This window comes from Rhizomucor pusillus (assembly GCF_041956525.1).
Source record: "Rhizomucor pusillus strain CBS 183.67 unplaced genomic scaffold VTP01scaffold_6, whole genome shotgun sequence".
In the NCBI taxonomy this organism is placed as follows: domain Eukaryota; kingdom Fungi; phylum Mucoromycota; class Mucoromycetes; order Mucorales; family Lichtheimiaceae; genus Rhizomucor; species Rhizomucor pusillus.
In genome coordinates this window covers 937,568-961,825 of record NW_027192148.1, presented here as the reverse complement: position 1 = coordinate 961,825, position 24,258 = coordinate 937,568, and the positions used below count along the sequence as shown (strand labels likewise).

Here is a 24,258-nt window from a genome sequence, read left to right as displayed (position 1 = left end):
TAATTGGGACTAACTGGGATGGGACAGACCCACATCCCAGATACCATCCCAGTGTAGACCCCTATTCTAAGGATGCTTATGTCGACTTCAGCTTTGACATTGGTTGGGCTATGCGGGAAGAACGCAGGAACCGCTACTCGAAGTCGAAAGCAGAAATTAGACGATACAAGCGGAAATGCTGCGGACATATCGTCTGCGAAAACGATAGCTGTAAAGCTGTAAATTAAAGAATCAGCAGCTTCGTCCGTGCGTGGACAAAAAGGCTTTGCGGAAGCAGCTGCAGAAAGGTTGTGGTAGTCGAGTAGTTGTGGATTTTGGCTTGTTGATTACGAAGGTTCAGCCCAAGCTTTCTTCAGGTTTTCCGGCGAACAATGCGTCCTCCGACATAAGGCTGGAATACTGGGACGTCTCAACTGTCCCGTCCCAAGTGCCAGCCCTGAGAAATACTGAGCCCGTTTGGAAGATTTGCTGACACATGTCAAGGAGATTAGGACGCATGCTTACGAGTTCGCCAGATTTATCTTCCTCCATGAAATCAAGGGGAATAAGCAAAAAGAATGATTCGATTTGACAAAACGGGTGACAAGCAACTTCTTTGCCGAACTCTGGCAACCTCTCACTCTGCGCAAAGCTCATAAGCCAAAATCAAGCGAGACGGAACGATATCGCAAGCTAGTCGAACGATATTTGAAGTTTTATTCGCAAAACTTTCGATATATCCGTTTCGATCATCCCTTCCCTGCCGTGCCTTCCTTTGCGTCGATCGGTCTAGTAGAAGCCAACGGAGTTCTAATCGATTGGCCATGGGATCGTCTGCGTAAGGCGACAAAAGATCGAGAGGCGTCCACCGTATGCTCCATACAACTGTATGAGGAAAATATCAGGAGCATGCCGTCGGGTGATCATGTCCGTGTTGGTGATGGCCGTCTAGTCGAGATGCGGAAGCTATTGAGGCCAACAGACTATAAAGTGGATTACAACGTTCTTGTTCCGGGCTCGTCGTACACTATCACACCTCTCGGTACTACGATGTATAAGGGTAGATTGTATATCTGCTTGCAATCGGATGACGAGATAGGATTCCGATGCAGTAGCCAGCGCGTTGCGAGTGTCGTAGAAGAATACATTCAACGAGGTGATATCTTTACTATCCATGCCGACGGTATTGCTAAGCGGCGTGGATTCAAAGAAATCAATGCACGCATCGATTAATATAGCGTATAATCCTTTAAAACTACTCGACATACTTACCGGGAACCCAAAGCGGGGATATCCCGGTTTAAGCCATTGGCCGTAGTGTCCCCCCCCAGTTTTCCAGGGTTTTACCCACCCGGTCCCATCCCCCGGTCGGGTCCCCTCCTAGTCGCACCCACATACATGATCCCTCGCTATAACACTCTAGTCATTAGGACTCAGTATAAAGGACTTTCAATCTATGGTAAAACTGCCGAGAGCGGGATCAGTAAGTCATATTGCGTGTGGCACTTTCAGAGATCGAGTATAAATATGGAGCACTATTGCAGTCGCAATAAAAGTTTGATTCAGTCTCACTGGATGTCTTTGACCCACTTTTCCTACTGCTACTTTCTCATAAACCAACACACGATTGCACACAAGACTTTCCAAAGTCTGCCTTTGCGTACATCATGGATACCTGCACATATGCAAATCGACACCAGTATCCTCTCGACGCAGATACTTTCGAGCCCTCATAATACATACTGCCCTTGATCCTGACCTATGGAAAAGAGTAGTTGACTTCAAGAAAAAGCCATTCAAAGACTAAGGAATCAACAAATCAGTGACATTCAGAGGCACAATTTATGCTGATGGCTTCGGTGTATTCATCGTCAAGCAAAACTTCAAACCTGGGCTTAGCGGTCGACGAAGACGGTTCAAGATAGATGACGTGGACGTCCCCTACATCCATCAGGTTGGAAGCAAGTTCTCTTCTCGTGGAGCTTTGATCTTTGAACTGTGAGTTTGTGACTAAACGTATACTCGAGTCCTTGACATTAAACCAAGGGAACTGCCTCCTGCCGTCCTGCCCGTAGGTCTTCGTTGTTAGTATACCGTATAGCGTATACTGATAAAACAGCGCATATGAGAGATCTGATAATTAGACACAGGGGACGAAGATAAGACCTTTGAGGCTCTTTTTCAATGTGAGAGCTTTGGATGATGTCTGACACTGTCTACAAACTGCAAGAAGATTTTAATTGCTCTTCTAGATCTAGCATGATACGTACACATAATTGGCATTGAAAAGTAAAAGATTACAATCGCCATTTATAAGCTTTGTCAGTACCTAGATATTGATTATTGGATTGGTTAATAATGCAGCTGAGCAGTTCCAGCTCTTTTGATTTGACTGGATCATTGCTAATGCCTAGGGCTCCGAACGGTCCATGGCCGAAAACCGATAGACCATCTCCTTAGGACCGCGACCGATGGTCCTACAACACACGGTCCTTATGAGGATCGGCCATGTTTATATGATTTTAGCTGTATTTGGTGGATAAGATGTAATCATGTTAAACCCTTACTATTTAGCAGATGTATATGTTATGACATAATAAGGTAGCTATCATGACAATGATCACCTATCATTAATATTTGACCCTATCACGTAGCCATAAACCTATCTTGAGATGACTTTGGCGTTTCCTGCTTGAGCTTGGTACACTAGAATGACATTGTTCGTTTTATCCATGATGGATTTGGTGGACAAACCTCTCTCATTGTGTACCTGGTCAATCCTCTATTGTGGTGTTCAACAATCAAAACAACAAGAGACAAAGTAGGTCTTTGGGATTGCTGTTTAATTCTGAAAAGCAGATCAACGTCCATTGAAAGTTTTTCTACAGCTTATAAACTATGACGAGATGTGACGATTGATTGAAGTCTGAGAAGTCGGTCTAATAACAATTCAACCAATAGTTCTTGATGCTGTTCTTGTAATTCTTTTCCAACTTATGCCAGACACGACACTTATATGTAGACCGTTGAAGGTCGGTCTGGCCCCGTTTGCTAACGGTCATGCCCACGGTCATTCTAAGTGATTGTTACATATGAGGGCCTACGTGGTAGCTTATTGAGTGTTTGCAGTATGTATTTTCCTCCATGAGCTCATGGATGTATCTTTCGAGGAATCTTAGATCATATCCCAGGTGGTTGTCGTTGTCGTTGTCGTTATCGCTGTTAATGTTTATTATCGATATTTCGTGGCCACCTTCGGATACTCATGAATGTTTATCTCCGCATGCTCCTGCGGTCTTACCGGAATCACGGAATCCACAAATACCTTGCATATGCGGACATCGCAAGAGCTACATTTTTCGCCCGAATTTCCTGCTTATATATGCAGTTATGAAGTCGAGCCTCCCTAAAGCTTTAGCTGTAGATATTTCAGAGGCATAGGTCTTCCAAAGCTCGCACAGCACAACATCACAATCCGTTGCGAAATATAAACCGGTCAGTCAACGGTCACGCCCGAGCGAATTCGGAAGCCTACTAACGCCCAATCGTAAGCTTCCGGTACAGGATCTGAATATTTACTTTACATTAGTATATGTTGTGAATACAGCAGCAAAGCAGCATATTTGATCCAGATACCGTTGGGGTCCACTAGCTTTTGCATCGGTGACGATCTGACGAAAATTCTCCCCACACTCTGCATGCCATGGCTAATGTCGTAAAGGCGCACGCTCCGCACACTGATAGATCCGTGCTGACAGTTGTTTTTTCCTTTGCTTCTGGCTAGTTTCACATGTATTCGGCGTTCTGTCGACGCTTCGCCCATAGAATCGAAGATTCTGACTTGCGACGGATCGTCCTTCAAGGTCGCTCTGGAGGGGACGCCTTCATTTCGAGCGCTATTTCGCCTGGTCTACTGGGATTGAGAGGATAATCGATAATGGTATCGGTTCGCAATCAACTTCAATCTTATAATTTATATAGGAGGTCATCTAGAACCACATACACGAGAGGATCGTCGTGTATGTGGTTCTAGATGACCTCCATAGGAGAGAAACGGCTGTTATAAATCGAACAGTTTATTTCATTCAATGGAACTGGCTAGGAACGTAGGAGGAATCTGGATGTGGTCAGACGTTACTTTTCACGTAATCTTGAGGGTGCTTTTTTCCTTCGCTCAAATCGTTCCAGCTTCCTTTTTTTTTGTCGGTTCTTCGCAACTTTTGCCTTGATGTCTCTCACATGAGAACAGCAACTGCTTCAAGGGCTCTCTTTGCAGACATAATCAAAGTAGCTCTACGAGCACGTCATGTCTCTGGAGAAAAATCTGACATTTTGCTTTTCTGTTCTTTCTAGGCTCACCATCACTACCGTTATGGTCAGGAAAAGAAATGCAAGGTCTGCTCCCGCACAAAGTGGATACCCGTACATTACGGGAAACACGAAGGTGAGGTCCAAGAAGTTAGGTGTGAATTAGGTAGCTTAACTCGGTTTCGATGGAAAATGAGAAAACTAACCTTGGTAGACAAGTTACCTATGGTGCTTCGTATCAGTTCACAATGTTGATCCTGCTTTCAGCATACTTTTCGTTCAACATGTATGTATTTGTATTTGGTATCAACTATCTTTCTATACTTATCTTGACCGCAAAGTTCGCATTGACAACGTTCAGCCTGTACTATCTAGAAAGTATTACTGGCTTAAAATGCCAAGATCTTTTTACCTTTTTTCGTTCATGCATGGCAAACTGTTCACTTGAGCAAGTTGTAATCTCCCTTATCCCCTGAAAGGCGCGCATGAACCTGTGATAATTCTACTTGTACATCACATAGTTCCAGGAGATTCCTAGAGGCACATTCGATTTTGAAAAAGGGTATATAAGGCGCTCTCCGCGAGCTGAATAAACGATAGATCTTTTTACCTGAATTCATAACCTTCTGTTAAAGTCGTTAAGTTGACGCGAAGTTCGACGAACGTTTGAATCGATCTGTTGACTTCGCTTACATCGACCGCTGAACGAATTTACTTCTTGTCGTATTCCAGCATACTTCCACACAAGTTGAATTAATCATCTCGGTCGTCATCCTGCTGTTCGGATAATAATTCCAGGAACAATGGTGCAAAAAGACCGCCATAAAGTATTCAGCAGAGATGAGATAAGCTGTGATGCTCCAATACGATCAGTGAACAGTCTACAGGTCTGAGACGATGTCAATCCTGTTGCTAACAAAGTCTGGCTAAGCGTTAGTCCGTCTTCCATACGCATCCGACAAGAAAAACTTTTAAATAGAGTCCGTACGAGAAATAGCTAGATATGTAATTGATCTTATTTTCGATCTTTTATTCTTTCAAATACATCAGCGTCTTACCGAATTGCTGTCTGTTTTCCGTTTGGCTCTTTGCCTATATCACAATTCTCGTAGAATTTGCATGCTTCGTTTGCACAATAAACAAAACCGAGACACGCTTTTTTGTATCGACGTGCTGATCCTCCTTGGACTTTCGGATTACTGTTAAGATTGCGCATCGCCCAGCCAATGTTTAAGTCAAAGCGCTGACCAAACAATTGGAAAAAGGCTGCAGACTTTGTGCTCGGATTCAAAAATGTAGATCAGGATCTGAGCAGATAGGTTCGGATCCAGATCGTTTGACGATCCCTACCTCCGAACTTGCCAGTACCTGCAAACATCAAGATGTTCCCTGTTATTATGGGTGTGACATATAAGGCAACCAAAGGACACTAAAATCTCTGCTCTTCCATATTATACTTCACTGAAATCAGAAAGCATGTGGTTGTCTTCCAGGCGATTCTGGGTGGCCTCCCCGAGATGTAGTTCCACCGGTATTTTCTCACTTTCTTCACTGCTTTTAATTTTGATTTTTCCTCCAAAGGCAACTTCCTTGGAGTTTTAACGGATTCCTCGAGTGCACAGCGCAATGGATTCCTTGCAGCCTACCGGAAATATACGGGTGGAAGGATCGACGGCATGAAATACTTGAAAGAATGTTATTATATGTACTGGATGCAGTCTGTGCAGAGAGTTAGCAGCCACCACAGTATCGTACCACTTGCCAAACGGAAGGGCAACAACAGTAGTCCACTGCTGCTCACAATGAAATGTTACAAGGATTTCCATTACTACGGAGATGGTTGTCATGGTGCGATGGTGGTTGGATCCTATGGTGTCATCAGCATGATCTTCAACGTAGGGCTCGTACGGGGACGGCTTGGGACGCTTATGCTAAGATACATTAACTTATGTCTTCGTTCATCGTCTAGGTCACCGTGCTTCTGACATAGGCCGCATGCAGCTCACCTGAAAACATTCATCGGAGCGAGAAATTTCAGATGTTACGGCACTAGGGACTCTTGGGACTGAAGTATTTGTTGGGAAGGTGGAACAGTAAAATACTGCGAGACTTTGGGTAGGTGCTTTTAATGGAATAAGAAGCAAAGAATTAAGTCTACCAGTAGATGATTGTAATAAGAGGAAGTTATAATTGTTGTACCACCTCCGTCATTATTGAGCACTAATCAATCCATGAATACGACAGGGACGTCCCATTGGTACAGTTGGGACACTTGGAACGCACGTGCTGGGACACTACCTCGTCCCACGTCCCATTGGGACGTCCCACTGGAGCAGCTTGGACACTGGGATGGGACAGCCCCCCCCCCGTCCCAAGTCCGGGCCCTGCTTCAACTGCAATTCCAGCATGAAAAGAAGCTTACGAAGTCATGCTTCGCGCAGAACGAACGCGATTGGATCGTACCTTAGCATTTTATGCAGCTTCATTCGAGAAACATACCTCTTTCTGTCAGTCATCGCCAAATTTTGCAATTAGCGAAAATCGATGAAAGGCTCATCATCAATTTCTATAAATATGAAGGAGGATTGTGTCCCAGCTACAGCCGAAGAAACAGGATACGAACTCCTAAGAAAATTGGTAGCAAATATTCAAGAAAGCGACAGTCGTGCACCCAACTTCATGGAAGCACTTAACGCAGATCGCAAAGATGACAAAAGGGACAATCCATGAGGTCTCCAGCAAAAGAGAACAATTGTAGTTGCAACACACGCTACGCAAATAGTCGAAAAAGATGTCGTAGCAATCATTCAATCTGACGCGAACGAGTTGGCTTATTGGAATGAAACAGTTCCCACAGCTTTATGCCCTGATGATTCTGCTATCCTTCAAGAGCTGCTTAAGGCAGGATATAAGGGTGGAGCCCATTCAGATTCAAAGAGCTTGCGCCTATTCCTTTAAATATGACCCGCTTCGCAAGCTCCGCGGCATGAAACCGACTTTGAGCAGTACTTCAACGTCATAAAAAGCCCAATGGTCCTTTATTACATTAATATAGACAATATAGTAAATATACACATGAATATTCAAAAATAATCGTCATTTTGGATAGAAATACTATGTCTCCATCAGAACATTATGGTAGTGTAGTATGATCGTCGTGTAACGTGGCTGTTACGCTCTTACGAAATCCCCTTGTTTCCAATCAACTACGTTTGTTACTCGCTCTTGGCTTCTTCATATTCATTACTGTATCGCCTTCTTTTTAATTTGCCTATGATTATTTCTTTTTAATTTAACAAGCACTTGCTATTTACAGGTCAACTGTAAACATTCGTGGTCAAGCTCTATTGTAGGGTGCCGGGCGCTCATCCTGATCTCTTGCCATATATAAAGCGACTCTTCGCATATTCAAAGCAGCCATGATATCTCGATTCCATGCCGTGCTGCAGACTTAGCATCTGAAGACAGCGTGTATTCGGAGCTTGTGTATATCTGTTGTATCCAACACTTCGTTTCGTAAGAATTTGACAGGATCTCTTGATCTTACCCTGCACTTCACATCCTCTCTTTATTGCTATGGTAACACAGATAGCTTAATTGCCGCTATCTTGATCTTGACAGCTCCAATTTTACACCAGACAATGGTTTCCCACTCTGATGATGACAGATGCACGACAGATGCTCGCCCATCACTGGTTAACGGGCTTCTTGAGATTATATTAGATGCATACAGAGGAAAGATCGCCAAGAGAAAGATTCTCTATAAATACAGAATGATCGTGAATAAAGAACTTTACTTGAGTCTCGTTAACTTAGTCTGTCCCTATTGATATCACAATATCCATTAACGTTACCAACTGATCTTTGAGAGCATTTCGGGCAAATTTGCGATGTGAAGTACTCGTCAACCTTGATAAGGATTGCAGGGTACTTGCAATGGGAATACCATGATGAAAATAAGTTGGATGTCTAATGCAGATTTGGATAGCGTAAACGCATCATACCTCTAAGTACTTTGCTACATCTCTGAGAGCCTTTAATATGGATTTGCGAGGAGCAGCAACCTTCCCCTTCATGGACCCGCTAAATGAACCGTTACCGTGTGCTATGAGAACTGGCTTGCACCGGTTTGTATCGTTATCCTGCGCAGGTTTCGCTCGCCATTTCGCATCCTTGGATGTCTTGAGCTGTTCTTCTGATGCTGCTTGAGGGTTTGCATAACTTTCACTGCCGCCAAGTAAGTATCTGGCGATCTCGCGTAAGCCTTTCTGTTTGTTGACGTATGACTTTGAAATTTTGATGGTTAAATCGGCAGAATGTATTTAGAACAGCTGAAAGTACTGGTGGTATACAGTGCAGATGGCTCTGTGATGGGTAAGGCGATATTGGATAGCTTCTTGCAAATTTGCCAGCGAGGAAGTTTTCAAGGATGGAATCCTGTCAATAATGGACTTCGAGGTTGGATCTTCGTTGAGATACTTCGTGCGGACTTGCCGGGCCCTGTTATAGCCACAAATGTCGTAATATTCTGCTGCTGTAAGTTGCCTTATCCGATGTGATTCACCAGGCTCGCCGTCCACGGCCACAAATACTTTGTCAACGCCAGGATCAACACCGCAAATAACAGTGTCAGGATCTTCAGCGAGATCTCGAAACATAGATGGTGTCGCTTCTGAGAAAGGTGCTTTCTTTCACTTTTTGAAAATAAATTCCACATCATACCCATCAGTTCTGACAGTATTCCTGCGTATAAAGCTATCATTAGCAAACAAATGCTAAATAACTGAACTGATATTACCAGAATAGCTTATATTCGGTATTCAGGCTTTCTAGGGTGGGATATCCGATTTTGCTCATGCCAAATAACTTGAAATATTCTTCGCCAGCATTTCCTTGGGTGGGAGATACATCTCCAGGTTTTCCCAGTCCAACTTATGACAGTAATGTCCCAAATGCTTGCAGATCGGTCATGATGTGTCTGGGCTGGAAACTGTACATGGGAAACACTGTAAATTGCCGTGCTCCTTTAGCATTAGTATATTTTTGAGGCGTGAAAGTTCCGGCTGCCAGCTCCTGAGTTGTCGCAATAAAGTTGGATAATTTGTCCATAACCGATTCAGGTAAAGGCTTTATAATGAGCGAGGTAGTTCCAGTGGACGTTTTAGACCGATGGATTGATGAAGTTGCTTTAATATAAAGACTAGCCTACAGCTACACTCGCTTCGCTTCGTCCTGAGGGATGTAGATGTTTTCAGCAGATTCGAGTAGTAGGTGCAAAGCAAAATAGTAAATGGACTGTGGTATCCACATATCGGTACTTCTTCATCCTAAGACTTAGCCAATAGCTTGTCAATTATTAGACTCAGTTGCGTACTTATTTTTTGGGAGTTTTTCGTAAAAGTTTTCCTCCTTGTCCGAATAAACGGTACACTCAAGTCTCACGATACTTATCGTCTGTCTCCACAGCACCATTTTTCTTTAAAAACCACATGGACATTGCTCAACCCGCTTGGCCCTCATAAATCTCCATTCTCCGGTGGTTTTGCATCCGCTTCGCTACTGCAAGCACAGCGCTGTCGAATTGCGTTTATTCAGACCTGCGCTCGTCGCCTAAATTCAAGTGTATGAGGCAAAGCGTGAAATAAATGTTCAGCCATCAGCAACTTCCCCATTTCATTGATCTTTCTCCATGATGACGCTTTTTCAGTATAGAAACTCCTGGAAAAATGGTGCCAATGTCAGTTGACATTTCTGGATTTTAGTGGCAAAAGAGTAAACCGTTTGATATAAGACTGATTTTGGTGTAGGATCCGTTTTCATTGTTTCGATGCATGATCAATTTGGATTGGACGGAAAATCTGGTGTCGAGACAGACCCGATCCTCGCTGAGGATTTGCATACCATACTCCTCGTTCAAAGGCGATAAGCTCATATCAGCTAAATAGAATAAATGTTATTATATACAAGGTAAACAACTGAGAAAAGAGAAAGGAGAGAGAGGAAAGAGGATGTTACAAGTCTCGTTGGTTATTCGTTTCCTCTAGCTACATTCATCCGCTGAGAGGTCGCTCAACTCTGGGCCGTCGTCAAATATATTGAGACTGAGAGCCATCTCGTCGTCACTCGTTAAAACCGAATGTTTTGGCCGCTCGGCAGTGGTTTGTTGCTGTACAGTTGTTGAGTCTGCAGCTATCGACCCTCCATATCCTACAAACTTACCTTATTCAAAGGTATGTCAATCGATTTGCCAGCAGAGCTTTCTGAAGGTGCTGTGTTTTCATCTTGGCTGAACAGGTCATCAATCGTCTGTGCTCCACTGCTAGAACTGTCGCGGGTTGAGGTCATTGTCGTTGTTGTTACTTGGTTTCCTTTCGGGGCATTTAAATTTCTTTTACGAATGTTGTGTTCTCGGACTCGATGTAATACGCTAGGTTCATCAGCTGATTCAGAATCGCCCCGTCGCAAACGTCTCCTGCGTGCAAGCAAATTATTTGTATCGTAACTCCGTATTGGTTGTGGTGTTCGGAATCCATGGTAGTTTCCTGGCGACTTCAAGCGCGGGCTAGTCATTGCTTTCTTGTAGCATATTTCGTCGTCGTCAATGTTCGGTAGCGGTCTCTTCATGTAATTTCTGTTCGGTGTTGTCTGCTCAGTAATTTCAGGTGTATGATGTGCAGGCTATCACCATGAATTAAGACATGGAACTCAAGGCTACAGAAGACCAATCGTATACTTACTCTTCTTGGTTTTCGAGAGTCCTCAGTGTTTCGCACCACATCAATGTAGGGTTGACCATTCACACAGAAAGGTTGCCCTTCAGTGATTTCGAACTCTTTCAAGACTCCTTCCAGCTCCTTGTTCATCTGTAATCGACGTGTTACTGAATAATACTCAAGTAAAAAAAAAAACTCTACGAACCTTTGGAAGCTCTCGAGCAATTCGTTTCCGAAACTTCTCCTCTCTCAACAGTCTACCTGGATCACGACGTCCTTTGCTGAACAGTCGAGATGGATCGTTCGTTGTTTCCTAAGTTGAGTTTGAGCACACATTGCGATTCACATTGAGCTATTTATGAATTACTTCAAATTCTTTGATTTCTTCCATAAGCTTCATGTGCCGTTCCACCTTTTCCAAAATATATCTGCGATCTTCTAATAACAACTGCAGCCGTGCAATTTCTTTGTCGTGTACATCAAGTAGAGCTTCGCTATAATTGTCTTATTACTAACAGTTAGTATACAACCTTCCACTTTGTCGTATTCATTGTTTAACTTGCCATCGAAAGCTTCCTTGAATGCAAAACGTTCCTCTTGAGATAAGTAATGCTTATTCCACAAATTCTCCAACTCCTCTCTTGCTGCCTTGATGAAATCCTCAATGTGCTCCTCCTTTAGACGGTTTAGTCTTGCTAATTCTTGCTCGTACTATATCTTTTAGTGAGCAAATGATAACTCAATGGAGCCGTCATTGGTGAAAACGAAATGACATACAGCTACTAGGTCCTGATTCCGTAGACCCGCATTTTGTTTGAGGAATTCCTGGCGGTCTTCTGTAGAGATCTTGAGGCGGTCCCACAAACGATATAGTTGCAACACCATCTCTTGTTTTCGAAATTCGCGTTCGTCTTGGAGTTCATCGAGCTTTGTAAAACTCATGTAAGATTCTGGTTTGTATAGAGTCATATCTACATTGAGCATTACCCTTTTTAACTGGAAGTTGAGGTGCTTCAAGCGATCTTCCCGCACAAGTGATTTGTACAACGCGTCTTTCTCTGCATTGCTCAGTTGCCCGGCAACTAATTTGATAAGGTTTATCTCGTCGGTATCCTCGGCTGGTTCCTGCAAGATCTTTCGGCGTTGGGATATCATTTCGCCCAAATGATACAGCCGTTTTGCTCTGGCGTCCTGCGAATATCTAAAGTGTGAGCTTTTGCTTTTACTGATCGTGCATGCGAATATAACATACATATTCATTTTGGCACCGTCGAAGCTCTTCCTCCAGTGCTGTCACGGCCGCTGGCGATACGTCAACTTCCTCCACCTCCGTAATTGGATCCACTTCCATATATCCATTCAAACTGTTTGCAAAATCAGCCAGCTCTTCGTGAAGTGCTGATACGTTGATGTATCCATTTTAGTCAGACTGCTCTACCAACCAAAGTCCATACACTTACACTTAACATGCTTCAAGTGCTTATCATATTCCTGAGAAAAAGGAAGAGTTAAGTACAAATGATGTTATGCAGGATTTAAAATTTGCGTTAACTCCCTACATTTTGTATAATTGCCAATTCCTTCTCTGCGGCGTGAAGTCTCTCCAGCAGAGTCTGCTTATTTTCGTTTTGCACAATGTTGTCTGTTGCATTTTCTCCCATTAACCTTCTCAGTTTCGCTATTCGTACGGTTGTTGAAACAATGGCTTGATTGGTAGAATCGCGTTCTTTTCTGCATTCTTCCAGCTGGTTGTCGGCAATCTGTAGCATTTGTTGAAACAAGTTGCAAAGCCGGGATTCCTGCAAATCGGAGGGAATGCCTGTCTCTCGTTGCAGGCTGCCAAGTGCTGAAAGCCTGGTTTCAAGCGTCGATATAAAATCTTGCAATGTCATGTCATGCAACAAGTAAAAAGAGCAGCAGGAAAGGAACCGCCGTTCTGTTCCTTAAATTTCCAGGCGCGTGCGTACCGCATGATCGTACAGAATATAGGCTCTCTGGTGACGGATTCTTGTATATGAATGAATACCAACACTTACTTGCAGACTAACGGCTTATAGAGAAAACCAGTTAGAGTGGTAACTATACACGTACTTATCTCAGTAAACATTACTCATTCAAGTAGCAAGCATAGCCATTATTACTTTTGACTAAAAGCCTCTCGATTAAACGATGGTGGCACACAATGTGAATCAGAATGCATGGAGGAAGTTACTGAGTCGTGTATATATCCCTATGAAAAAGGTGTAATGGATATATTCTATCACCGTATTCTCCATCAATTTTTCCCATCTCTTTCCCCTCTAAAAATTGAGCAAGTTGTCTTGACGTGAATCCTCCGCCCTTTGCACATGCCAACTTGTAAGTTCATGCCACGGAATAAGAGCAATGTAGCAAAAGACTTATGTGTGCGTAAAATGCAGACCAAGTGGAATCACTGAAGCCTGATGTCCACGGTATAGACATTACACTGCAAGTTGTGAAGCTCCTTGTTGCAGTCGAGTTGAAAGGTAAACGGGTTCTGTGCAACGCGTACACTCGTAGCAAAGTTATCTCAAGGGCTCTAACAGAAGAAAATATATGTGTATACGAGTATCTCGTGGGAGACTCTACAGGTTGCATAGTCGCCAATACATTAAATGGTAAGGACAATATGAAGAAAGATGGAATGAGATTATCCAGGATTGTTACTTTTGTTAACACCTTTTTGAAAACCACGGAAAAACAGAGATTGCAGGATGTATAAATGTGAAGGATGGATACACGCAAGTTATCAATGGCTCTCTGCGCCTCGTAATACGAAACTTTGAAAACGACATGAATGAGAACGCGTGCATGAACGTGAATACCGATAATAATATGTCACTGGAACGGTTTGTAAGGATACCAGCTTAGACAACCGTCTTGTCCACTTTGTCCATATTCCGTAATTCCTCTCGCACTTGCTCCATTGTATCATTCAGTACTTGATGCAGACGAAGTATTAGAATGATCTTGCTACTACTTTCTTGCCCAATAAACTTTTGAGGTGCAGGCACATTATTTGCGATTTCTATAAATACAATCAGGCACTATATTCTACTAAAGCTTTATATGTAAAGCGTCTTACCTTCCAGTACTTGGAGAATATTTGCGCTGAAATGCGGGAAACCTCGCGCCATATGCACAAATCCTGGAATAGCCTGGATCAGATAGTCGGATGGAATAAGCACGGGTGGAGCTGATGGATTTTGGCTGCCTGTTGGAAACGCGAGTTTCCGTAATCGTGGCAGAACATGATTTTGAGCTACCATTAGGCTAACGACAACTTGACCTTTAAAAAAGGCTCGAACACTTGAGATATGCGATATGACATAGACTTACAAGCTTTCCAGAGGATATTTTTCACAAAGATGGCATGCCATCAAGATGCCAAACACTTGCTGCTCTGGCCTTGGTTGACGTAGTAGTTCAGGTATGAAGTTGATAACGACATCTAGCCGAAGGGGTCAGTTATTTCTCATGTCACCTGCCACAAGGTTGATACGTACAGATAGAAGGTATCAAGTCAACTACCAATGGTATGAGTTCAGTGGCATACGTTTGAAAATGCAGAATTTTAACTAGCAGCATATCCCGATCTCCATCGATGAATATTGTATGGATAAATTGACAAATGATTTCTTGAACAGCCCTTAAAGTATCTAAAGAAGACAGTTTAGTATAGCAAGACCTAGAAAGATCAGCTATCATTTTCTCTTCCTTTACCTGGATCATCCTTGTCCGTATCAGTTGGTATACAGGCGCTTAGTAATAGCTGAATCATGCCAGAGTCTTGATGATTGATCAAAGCTACAACGTTCCTGGCATTTATCGCAGGATCCGGAACGGTGTAATGCAAGTAAAAATGCTTCCATATCCTGTGTTTAGCACATATTCGCATGCAACTCAAGACCTAAACGGCAATGATCGGATAAGGATGACTGGTTGTAAGTCTGCAAGTGGTTTTGTATGCCTCACATGCAGCCAGGTTCGTAACAATCGTTTAGAACGGAAGATTCGCTGGTCGCAGCTGAATAAAGAAAGTACATCTTCAACTGTGTTCTCCATAGTATATTCTCTAATTTGATGTGAGCAAATAGATTGGCGAGCATTGTATTTTCATTAACAACTCACTTTGGTATCACTGGATCTTTTATCGCATTTGCCGTCATCATCCACAATTCATGAGGTATAATTTGATCAAAGGATTCCCAAGCAGCTATTAAAGACTCCACTACAGTCGGATCCAAATCCCTGTTCCCTGTTAACTCTAATCGCAGATACTTTGCATAGATGTATTTTCTTACTTTTCGTCAAGACATGCCGGAAATAACGTGTATACAACGAGTTCAATCAAATTTGTCAGTTCGATTGAAGCCGTAGCCGCCAAGCGCCTCAGAACTGAATATAAAACAATTTGCTTGTCATTCTCATCAGTACAATATACATCACATGGCATACCTGATACAAGCGTAGCAGGATCTTCTTTCCGTCGAGACAAGCTGTTCTGTAACTCCTCCACAGAGACGGTTTTCGGATGCTCTGTCAGCCCATAATCATCTTTTCCTTCCTGTAGCAGTAGACTCGTCACATCGAATAATTCGGGATACAAGTTTGCGGTCATTGCAATGAATTCAGGATATATGCCGCGATAAGCTTGCCCGTTTTTGTACTGCTCAACGTGATTCAAGACTGAGCGTAGCGGGATGCGACGTACAAACGCAGGTGAATACTCTGTTTGCCAAATATGCTATTTCTCAGTAATCCGCGAATATCGTATCTTCGAAAGACATGCGAGAAAATCGCATCTTACCATGCTGTTCTCCATGGTCTAGAGCCATCAACTTGGGATCGCTCTTGTAGGCAATGACAGCCTCGTTGTACATCAGAATGTAAAGCAAGAGCAACACCTGAACTGGCGTGATAGTGCTGATATCTTGAAAATACGCATACAAAGCTTCCTCTGGAATTTTCCTCACTCTCTGTTCCGTGAAAACACTCAACAGAAGTTAGCAGCGAGTCAGACTTAGGATCTGGCGACAGAGATCGCGATCGATCGTTTACCTCGACACGAATTCCCTAATCGCAGGTCCAAACACATGTGAAACAGGCAGCTCAGCATCTTTTATGCACTGAAGTAGCCACGTCCCATAGTCAGTACTGTCGAGAGACACGCGAGCCCTCAACAATTCGTAAAAGGAGTCAATGCTAAACGATCGCTGACTCCTCGCAGCTGAGTCCATCAAAAAGAAAAAGCAGCAAGAGGGCCGAAATCCGACGGAATGGTACTCGTATCCGACTATAGGCTTTCGTTATTGTATTGAGGACGATCCAGTCAACTCACAAATTTTGATGTATATGATTGACTTGACAACCGATTAGATGGCAACCAAAATATCCAAAAACGAAGGAGCGTAGCGATTCAGGACGCTTGCATATGGTAATGCGCCCTAATTAAGAAATTTCTGGCTTGCTGGTATCCCGTCTCGATGTTTGTAGTGGAATTATATTTGAGTAGGACTATGAACGTTCACAGGCATTGTTATGAATATATCATGAACCAAGCATCGTAGCTGCGTAATTGTCGGTCAATTAAGAGGGATAGAAATGTTCACTTGACGAGAGAGCAGAAAAGAAATGAAACCAAACATTAGCAAAATGATATATAGAAGAAGAAATGAATAATCTATACAGCTAGTGCGACAATGGAGCACGTTGGATATGGATGAAACTATATAAGCTAAGCTTAAAATAATAGATAGAAGCAGCAGGGAATGACAAGTCAGTGAGATACAGCATCGTGCCCAGTTGCATCTCGAGGTCTACGATGTATTTCCTGTCCTCACTTTCTTCCATGCTTTGGTGTTGACTTGTTACACATTTTTTGTCCAAGAATTCATTGATTTATCACTGCATTGTCGCAGAATAAATTATACAGCATCTACATTCCAAGAAATAATGATGCCGTATCGTATATATGTCCATAGTCAAGAGAATCAATGTATACCAACTAGAGGGTTGCTGCTTTGATATCATTATGTCGATCTAGATTTGTGCGGACAGTGATAATGAAAGCGATCTCTTCTCAGTTCGGTAAGCATTGCAGCCTTATTCTTTAGAACGTTGCTGATGAGTCGTGCCTGGCGTTCTGGACTGTTGCAGCTTTGTAGTACCTTGGATTAAACATTATGGCCACTCAGTTCAGGAAAGACAAGACCAATTTGATATCCGGACACAGTACTGAAAAAGACATGCAGTAAGTCATAGATCCGATGGCTGTTGCGACCGAAGTGTAACAGCACAACCTGCAAGTCCAACTGTCCGCACCAGAGCCGGAAAAGATACGAGTAATGCATCGCACGCTCTCCTGTACATGTTCATGTCTAAAATTCGAAAACTCCTTCAACATATGGATCATGCAACGGGTGATGCGACGTTCACATGCCTCCTATTTTCATCTAGTAAACTCCATGCTTAGATCATCGAGTAAGTTTTTGATGTCAGCGCCAAGTCCTCGCGCTAGTCGATCAAAGCTGTCTCAATCACGAAATCTGTCATAGGTGGCATCCAGACGTTCGCGTTCCATGTATCTACAGCTTCATCTGAATATTGGTCAAGTTTCAAGAAAAGAATACACGTCAAGTTTATAATGGGAACATCAGTATTGGCCTGTACGTGTGAACTTCTTGCTATCTACAAAGGTTCAAAATGTTTTCTTCATAGTTGTATATGCGCCTGTGTGAGGGACATGCCACGTTCTGTTTGAAAGCAAAGACCCATTGCGGTAGTTTGCGCGTCTTACATCCAACTCATCAACAGCAGGCAACACAGCTTGTGGTTGTGAGAGATTCGCGCATTCCGAGCCTTGGTCTTCCAAGGCGTAGTATGTTGCTCACTCTCGCTACTGCCTGTTTGTGTCGTTCGTTGCATGCCGTCTTTTGCAATTAATAGCCTCAGTCGCCTTCGCCTTCGCATTTGCATTTGTGTTGGAAGATGTACAACAGTTGCTCATTTCATCGAAGTTGTAGCACGATGCTGATGCGACGACTGATTTCACAACAGTCTCTAGCAGCTCTCAGCTTGTTGCGACATTGAAATTCGTGTGCGATTGTTCTAACAGCATCATCTTCTTTTACTCGAGGATCAGCTAGCGCGCTCGGGTTTGGGTGTGTCAGTGTGGGACAAGCAGTAAATCAGGATGGGGAGGAAGGACGAGAGCAGCAAGATTATCAGACTCCCTGTCCTGACTCCACACGGGCCACGACAAACTTGTATATTTTTACATCTCTAAAATACAAAGGATCATTCATTCAATAAGGGAATACATAATATCACGCACAAAACACAAAATAGTGGAGTAAGTAGAAAGGGAGGAAGAGTTGGAGAGCACATCAAAAATTCATGTAACATGGAGTGAAGACAACAAACACTATGGTCACGTGAATGCTCGCGAATATATTGTAAATATTTATCTCCGAAAAATGAACTAGGCCTGGATGGTGTAGTTTATAGTTCGTTTATTCTAGGGCAATGTCATGGCCACATAGGGCATTGTAGGCTGCCTGTTGAGCGATTGGGAGGGGGGTATATATAATAAAAAAATCTCTGTCGAACGAACCAAGAGGAAAAAAAGGTACGGATTTTACATGAATGTCGGGAGTGCGGAGTTACATGATGATAGGGAAGGGAGAGAAGGACAAAACTCAAACTGAGAAAAACCTCCTAGGAAAGAGAGGATAAAAAAGAAGGAAAGGAATGGGGGAGACATCAGACCATAACTGGCAGGAGCTGGAGCAAATGAAGACGAGGGAGTACATCGGGGAAAAACGAAGTACATATCGCGTAGGGTTAGCGGGAAGCGAGGTTCTGCGACACCTCTAGGAGAAGGGTACCAGGACGAGGTTCATCTTCGAAGTCTTAAAAGTAAAAGGTGGAGTAAAGCCGGCCAGAGCGTTTTCCATCTTCCGAGGTTAGACGGTAACTTGCTCGGCAGCAGATTCAGCGCCGTGTCAATGGCTTCGGCACCAGTGGGGGGATCTGGGTGGAGAGAGCTCAGCGACCATCGGAATTTGCGAAGAGTCGACTGAAGAAGAGGGCAGGAGGAGAGATGATCCCGGTTCGCTTTGGGAGCGCCACACTGGCAGGCAACAGACGGTGTTGGAGGCAGCCAAGCAAGACGCCATTTCAGCAGCCGATGGCGTTCTTTCTTACTGCACGGCAACGACAGGATTGGATCCCATACCGGTCGACGTAACCCGCGTTTCACTGTCACAAACTTGTCCGGCGTGTTCACGAGCTTGTCAATGTCAGCTTGCATGAGCTTTTCCACACCTTCCCACAGCACAGCAGTACTGGTCCGCGGCCGGTCACCCGGGCTCATGAGGTGCTTGCGGACGTGCGCCCAAAGAACATTGCGTCGAAGGGGACCCCAACGAGCTTCTCTAGGGTGCTTACGGAGCTGAGGGATAACACACGCCACGAGTGTATCTGGAGGCAGGGTTCGTGCGCGAAGAGCAAACTTGGTCTGCAAGACTCAATAGCGAATATGCATGCGCGGTAGGGCAGAAAGTGTGGAGGTGGACCGTTCCAATAGCCTTTTCTTTAGGATTACGAAGAAGACACATTCTGAGACATTGTCTCTGTGTTTCCTCGAGTCCCTCGGAAGCAGCCTTGGTCAGGTACAGGAGGGGCAGGCCATACTCCAAGATCGGACGAACAAAGGTCTTGTAGGCACGTAAAGCAGAAGTGATCCCAAAACCGTACATGTGGACACCAGAGTCTCGCAGCTGCCGCATTGTTTGGAATGGTTTACGTTGAGATTGGGCCACGAGCATATCGCTGTCTATCCCGAAGGATGAGAAAGGAATCCCGAGATACTTGAAGGAGGTACATCATGGGATCTCTGTACCATACAATGTGAATGGCTCCGCATTGTCTGGCAGGTTGAGGATCTGGCACTTTGTAGGGCTCTATCGATATCCCAGGAGGAGAGAGTGGTGCTCCGCAGCCAACAGCAGGTTGTGCACGTCGCGAGGATAACCAATAATGGCCACATCGTCCGCATACAACAAGCAGCTGACTGGGATGGACGCTTCCGGGTCGCTGTTGAGGTCACCAGGGAAGTTGAATGGGTTATACAGATCCAACAGGTCAGCCAGGAGAGACCTATGCGACGCGTTGGGCGTATTGTACCAGAAAGGACAGCGGACAGCCAGGTTGAGCGATCGACGGAAAGGTGGAGTAGGCACACGAACCAGTTGGGGGCGGGTAGAAACTGTACGCAGCATACGCGGCAAAGTGTCTATGAAAACAGAATAGAGAAAGGGAGAGAGGATGCTACCTTGCAGAAACCCGTGACGTGGAAAGATTTCCCTGGAGGCTACATTCATTTGAATTACCTTGACAATGATATTATCAAATAAATTCTGAAGCAGTTCGAGCAGTGGCCTTGTCACAAAAGGACGAAGCGTATCCCTTACAACAAGTCGGTCGGCACTGTCATATGCAGCTTTGATGTCCAAGAACGCAACGACTGGAGGGTGTTGTTCCCCACCCTCGGAGCGAGAATATGCACACATCAGCTCGTGGAGACAGGCTGCCTGGTCAAGAGTACCACGGTTAGCCCGGAAGCCGCCCTGTGTGATATCGAGACTCGGCATGGTCCGCAGCAACTCTGGCAACAGTCATCGCTCGAGGATCTTGCGAAACACCGAGGTCAGACTGATAGACCGAAAGTTGGCGGGATCAGACGCACTGCCTTTGTTCTTGTAGATAGGAACTACTTGTGCGGTTCGCCAGGCGCGGAGAGTCCATGACCAGTGCCAACACAGAGTAAATATTCCATCCAAGACTGGGACGATAAGCGATGTCAAGGGCTTCAGCGTATAGCATCGACAATGTCGTGTTGCACCCAGCAAGGACGCCGACCGTGGTAGACGCCATCCGGGGATATCCGCAGCGTGACAGAACCGTGACACACTTGCTCAAGATGAGCAGCCATGTCATCGGCCGCCTGCTTTGGACCTTGCGGGGTCGAGATGGTAACATTGGACCTTTTGCGTAGGCGCAAGCGCTTTATGGCTGAGGTCATTTCTGTCGGGTCGCTGTGAAGCTTTTGGCAGAACTCTGTCCAGGATTGCCTCTGAGCACCCTTGACCGCCTTCCTAATATCAGCACAAGCCGAAATGTAGTCGCGATGGGCCGTAATGCATTCGATGTCATGGCGTAACCGCCTCCAACGCTTATACCAACGCTGTCGTCGATCAGCCAGACGCTGCAGGTGGTCGTTCCAAAAATCCTTGTGGGAATTCAGACGAGGTCGAGTACGTCCCACGGTATCGTCCAAGGTCTGGTAGATCACGGTGTTAAGGTGATCGACGAAACCTTCCATCCTGTCAGTGCTCAGAGACACGTCGTTAGCGTTCAAGCAGGTCCGGATGTCTCCCAGAAGAGCACCGGAGAGCTCTTCAAATCGGGTCTGGTACCTGTCCAGCATCGCAGGCTTTTTGAGCCGTTGAAGATTCCAGGTAAGACGCTGGGCTGTGGCGGCCGGGAGCCGTGACATGTTCACGGGCACGAATGACAGCTCACACAAGTGGTGATCCGACAGACCGAGGCCTGTATGGATTTTCATCCGCGGATCAAACATGTTGTCCGGCATCGATAGAAAGAAATCTATGATGCTCTCGCTCAATACGGGTCTGGCGTGATAGCCTGGACGCCGCATGGCAGAGTAGGTCGGCTGTCCTCGGGCCAACTCTGCATTCCACAAGGTTAGATCATGGGTGCTCATCCATTGCTTTAGTGCAGGTGTACGACGGGCCGTCTGCTTGCAATCACCCGTCAGACTGCCCATTCGCGTATTCAAGTCGCCCAGTACAATAGTAAAGGGGTCCACTGACATGAGACGATATCTGGCCTCGACCTCCTCGGCAGGAAGAGAGGGTGGGAGATATACACCGTGCAAAGTATATGGGCCAAGCTTGAGAGTCAGTACCTCGCCGTGAATCGTAGAAACTTGATGAACTTCGTAGGGGAACTGGGGACGGACGAGGAAGGATAGGCCAAATTTTACAAAATGGCTGTCTCTGTCTCCTCGAGCCGCATAGTTGTGGTATTGGGTCCAGGCGCATGGGAGGTGGCCGCGTTTGTGATAGATTTCGCAGAGAAAGATAATATCAACATTTGCATCCTGACAAGCGTCAATAACTCCTACCAGATTATGACTGATGTTCCGGACGTTGAGCGTGGCGAGTGTGAGTCGCTCACAACTCATGATTGTTGGTGGGTGGTGGTGTTGGTATCGGATTCAACCATGTCTACGTCGGTAAACATGGAGGTGACGGTGGTGGGAGGGGCAGTGGTGTTGTTGGTGGTGGGCGCGGTCTTCTTGGCCGGGCGGGAGGCGGCGACGAACTCTTGCCACCATTCTTCGCCAAGGCAAAGTGGTGAGGTGGTGGCGGTGCCAAAGTGTCTTGCGACACTTGCGTCGATGTGGCGAGGGAGGCGAAGGCAGGTGCGCCTCATCCTCTCGGCGAAGAGGCGGCGGACGATGGTGGTGCGGGAGGTGGTGGTTTCGTTGGCAAACTTTGGGTCTGCCAACACCGCAGGCGAAAGGGGGTCGAACGCGCCGCGTTCTTGAACGCCTTCGGCGGCGAGCTTGGCAACCAACTCTGCCTTGAAGGCAGGGTGGACAAGGAGAGCGACTGTATCCTTTGCAGGGAACTGCACGTCTAAAGCCTTTGATGGTTTCTGGTGACGATCTTACGGACACCCCATTTATTATTAGAAATAAGACCGCTCGTTACATTTGGAAAGCTGTGCAACAGTATACGCTGATCAGGCAGGTGGGGTGTCCCTAGAAATTCCCTTACGATAATGATACAGTTTGTGATAAAAAGAAGGAAAGCCAGGGACGAAAAGGCTGACGAACTTGATATACCTCTGAAGATGTCAAGGCTTGTACGACAAATCTTCCTGGAAATGCGACATTCACACTTGGGAGAGTGCGAAATCAATTTCCACCAGGGACGACATTATTTCCGGAAAGAGTGTATTTGCAGCATCGGAGCTTAGAGACCTAATTTCATATTGTTGGAAAAGAAGCAATGGTAATACTAGTATGAAGGAAGTTTCACAACAGAACTTCGAACGCATGAAATACGAATAAAAACGGAGCCACATCTTAACTTCTGGACAAGTGAAATAGATGTGATACATGGCTCATGGAATTAAATAAAACTCCAATTCAAGTGACTTAGCTAACTTCGATATTCGATTTCACCTGGAATTAATGCGAGCATTTCTCGTGGTGGATAGGGAAGATTCAATCGGACGAAATTCTGCTGTAGGCCATTTGTTGTCAGGCACGTTTTTTTTGTTTCACAATGACAATATGGGCGGAAGCAGTGCAAGTATAGCAGGAAGCGTTGGGTCTCTCGGAATAGTCCATGCGAGAATACTCTTGAGCATAATAATATGTGCAGTAAGGACGGATGCATTGCCAAGCAATGTAAAAGGACACTCGTTCATGCCATGGGATTCTGTTATCAGTCAGTTTTCAATAAAACAATATCATCAAAGGCTTGAAGGCTTGATTCAGCATCTAGTGTCACCTATTGACAGAATCCTCCATACTTTTAATTTCGAAGAACAGAAGAGCAGTTAGTTTCTTTTTCGTAGCTATGCATAAGGTTGTACTGAGATCAGCATGAGGATACATTTGTCCACAAAGCTACGAAAAGTTCTATTATCTGCCGTCCATGTCTAAACTCGATTCGCAGACATTTGCCAATATTTTCTTATATCCGCGAAAAGGTCCTCTAAGCTTTGGATTGCCACCTTTCACGCCCTATTACCGACTACAAGAGGAATATATTCCACAAAACTTCGCAAAATTCTTTGAGTATCAGCAGCGTGCCAGAAACAGGCATCAATACGCCGAGATATATTATGGGCAGGCGAGTCGCCATGAATATACTATTCATGTATGAAGCAAAAGGATTAGTTCTTAAAAGCATTTACATAGTATCTAAAGCGAAAGCCAGCATTGGAAAAAGGGCTATTGAATATTTATTAGGAGCTGGCTTTATCAGACTGGTTGTGATGGCAGGAAGAAAAAGATATGAATTGGGAAGCATGAAAACAATAAGATTTACGGAGTGTACACCAAACTCACCGCGCGAAGTCCCCCAGAAATCGGAGCTTACGTGCAACGCGGATTGACGCCGTGGATTGAGTG

The 24,258-nt window shown here is 44.8% G+C and overlaps 11 protein-coding genes across 11 annotated transcripts in view; 4 read left to right on the top strand and 7 right to left on the bottom strand.

Annotated features, from left to right (window-relative positions):
• The window catches only part of VTP01DRAFT_9301 (uncharacterized protein), a gene marked incomplete at both ends in the record, with an annotated part of 2,105 nt that extends 893 nt beyond the window's left edge, over positions 1-1,212 (top strand). Inside the window, 2 exons of the mRNA XM_069388519.1 lie at positions 28-210; positions 632-1,212. Coding sequence (XP_069240807.1) covers positions 28-210; positions 632-1,212 — 764 coding nt within the window. The remainder of the gene's footprint in view (positions 1-27; positions 211-631) is intronic.
• Positions 1,213-1,377: 165 nt separating this feature from the next.
• Positions 1,378-1,981, top strand: VTP01DRAFT_9300 (uncharacterized protein; the record flags this gene model as incomplete). The annotated part of the gene is made up of 2 exons (XM_069388518.1): positions 1,378-1,462; positions 1,803-1,981. The coding sequence occupies 2 exons, from the start codon at positions 1,378-1,380 to the stop codon at positions 1,979-1,981; spliced, it is 264 nt and encodes an 87-aa protein (XP_069240806.1).
• Positions 1,982-6,518: 4,537 nt separating this feature from the next.
• VTP01DRAFT_9299 (uncharacterized protein) lies at positions 6,519-7,017 on the top strand (the record flags this gene model as incomplete). The annotated part of the gene is made up of 2 exons (XM_069388515.1): positions 6,519-6,746; positions 6,823-7,017. The coding sequence occupies 2 exons, from the start codon at positions 6,519-6,521 to the stop codon at positions 7,015-7,017; spliced, it is 423 nt and encodes a 140-aa protein (XP_069240805.1).
• An 844-nt stretch (positions 7,018-7,861) lies between these two features.
• Positions 7,862-8,945, bottom strand: VTP01DRAFT_9298 (uncharacterized protein; the record flags this gene model as incomplete). The annotated part of the gene is made up of 4 exons (XM_069388514.1): positions 7,862-7,979; positions 8,085-8,110; positions 8,292-8,532; positions 8,617-8,945. 4 exons carry the CDS (start codon positions 8,943-8,945, stop codon positions 7,862-7,864), a joined length of 714 nt encoding a protein of 237 aa, XP_069240804.1.
• Positions 8,946-10,327: 1,382 nt separating this feature from the next.
• On the bottom strand, positions 10,328-12,892 carry VTP01DRAFT_9297 (uncharacterized protein; the record flags this gene model as incomplete). The annotated part of the gene is made up of 11 exons (XM_069388513.1): positions 10,328-10,453; positions 10,507-10,965; positions 11,025-11,150; positions 11,206-11,313; positions 11,368-11,504; positions 11,564-11,711; positions 11,778-11,927; positions 11,988-12,191; positions 12,253-12,398; positions 12,461-12,491; positions 12,560-12,892. 11 exons carry the CDS (start codon positions 12,890-12,892, stop codon positions 10,328-10,330), a joined length of 1,968 nt encoding a protein of 655 aa, XP_069240803.1.
• Positions 12,893-13,888: 996 nt separating this feature from the next.
• Positions 13,889-16,261, bottom strand: VTP01DRAFT_9296 (uncharacterized protein; the record flags this gene model as incomplete). Its single annotated transcript, XM_069388512.1, has 11 exons — positions 13,889-14,049; positions 14,107-14,294; positions 14,361-14,472; positions 14,528-14,680; positions 14,745-14,931; positions 14,997-15,096; positions 15,153-15,272; positions 15,326-15,419; positions 15,480-15,752; positions 15,832-16,016; positions 16,083-16,261. 11 exons carry the CDS (start codon positions 16,259-16,261, stop codon positions 13,889-13,891), a joined length of 1,752 nt encoding a protein of 583 aa, XP_069240802.1.
• Positions 16,262-17,488: 1,227 nt separating this feature from the next.
• VTP01DRAFT_9295 (uncharacterized protein) lies at positions 17,489-18,046 on the top strand (the record flags this gene model as incomplete). The annotated part of the gene is made up of 4 exons (XM_069388511.1): positions 17,489-17,504; positions 17,579-17,689; positions 17,788-17,901; positions 17,970-18,046. The coding sequence occupies 4 exons, from the start codon at positions 17,489-17,491 to the stop codon at positions 18,044-18,046; spliced, it is 318 nt and encodes a 105-aa protein (XP_069240801.1).
• An 875-nt stretch (positions 18,047-18,921) lies between these two features.
• On the bottom strand, positions 18,922-19,852 carry VTP01DRAFT_9294 (uncharacterized protein; the record flags this gene model as incomplete). Its single annotated transcript, XM_069388510.1, has 2 exons — positions 18,922-19,542; positions 19,601-19,852. The coding sequence occupies 2 exons, from the start codon at positions 19,850-19,852 to the stop codon at positions 18,922-18,924; spliced, it is 873 nt and encodes a 290-aa protein (XP_069240800.1).
• A 135-nt stretch (positions 19,853-19,987) lies between these two features.
• Positions 19,988-20,677, bottom strand: VTP01DRAFT_9293 (uncharacterized protein; the record flags this gene model as incomplete). The annotated part of the gene is made up of 1 exon (XM_069388509.1): positions 19,988-20,677. One exon carries the CDS (start codon positions 20,675-20,677, stop codon positions 19,988-19,990), a length of 690 nt encoding a protein of 229 aa, XP_069240799.1.
• A 218-nt stretch (positions 20,678-20,895) lies between these two features.
• On the bottom strand, positions 20,896-21,921 carry VTP01DRAFT_9292 (uncharacterized protein; the record flags this gene model as incomplete). The annotated part of the gene is made up of 1 exon (XM_069388508.1): positions 20,896-21,921. One exon carries the CDS (start codon positions 21,919-21,921, stop codon positions 20,896-20,898), a length of 1,026 nt encoding a protein of 341 aa, XP_069240798.1.
• Positions 21,922-22,289: 368 nt separating this feature from the next.
• VTP01DRAFT_9291 (uncharacterized protein) lies at positions 22,290-23,320 on the bottom strand (the record flags this gene model as incomplete). The annotated part of the gene is made up of 2 exons (XM_069388507.1): positions 22,290-22,780; positions 23,284-23,320. The coding sequence occupies 2 exons, from the start codon at positions 23,318-23,320 to the stop codon at positions 22,290-22,292; spliced, it is 528 nt and encodes a 175-aa protein (XP_069240797.1).
• Positions 23,321-24,258: the final 938 nt, after the last annotated feature.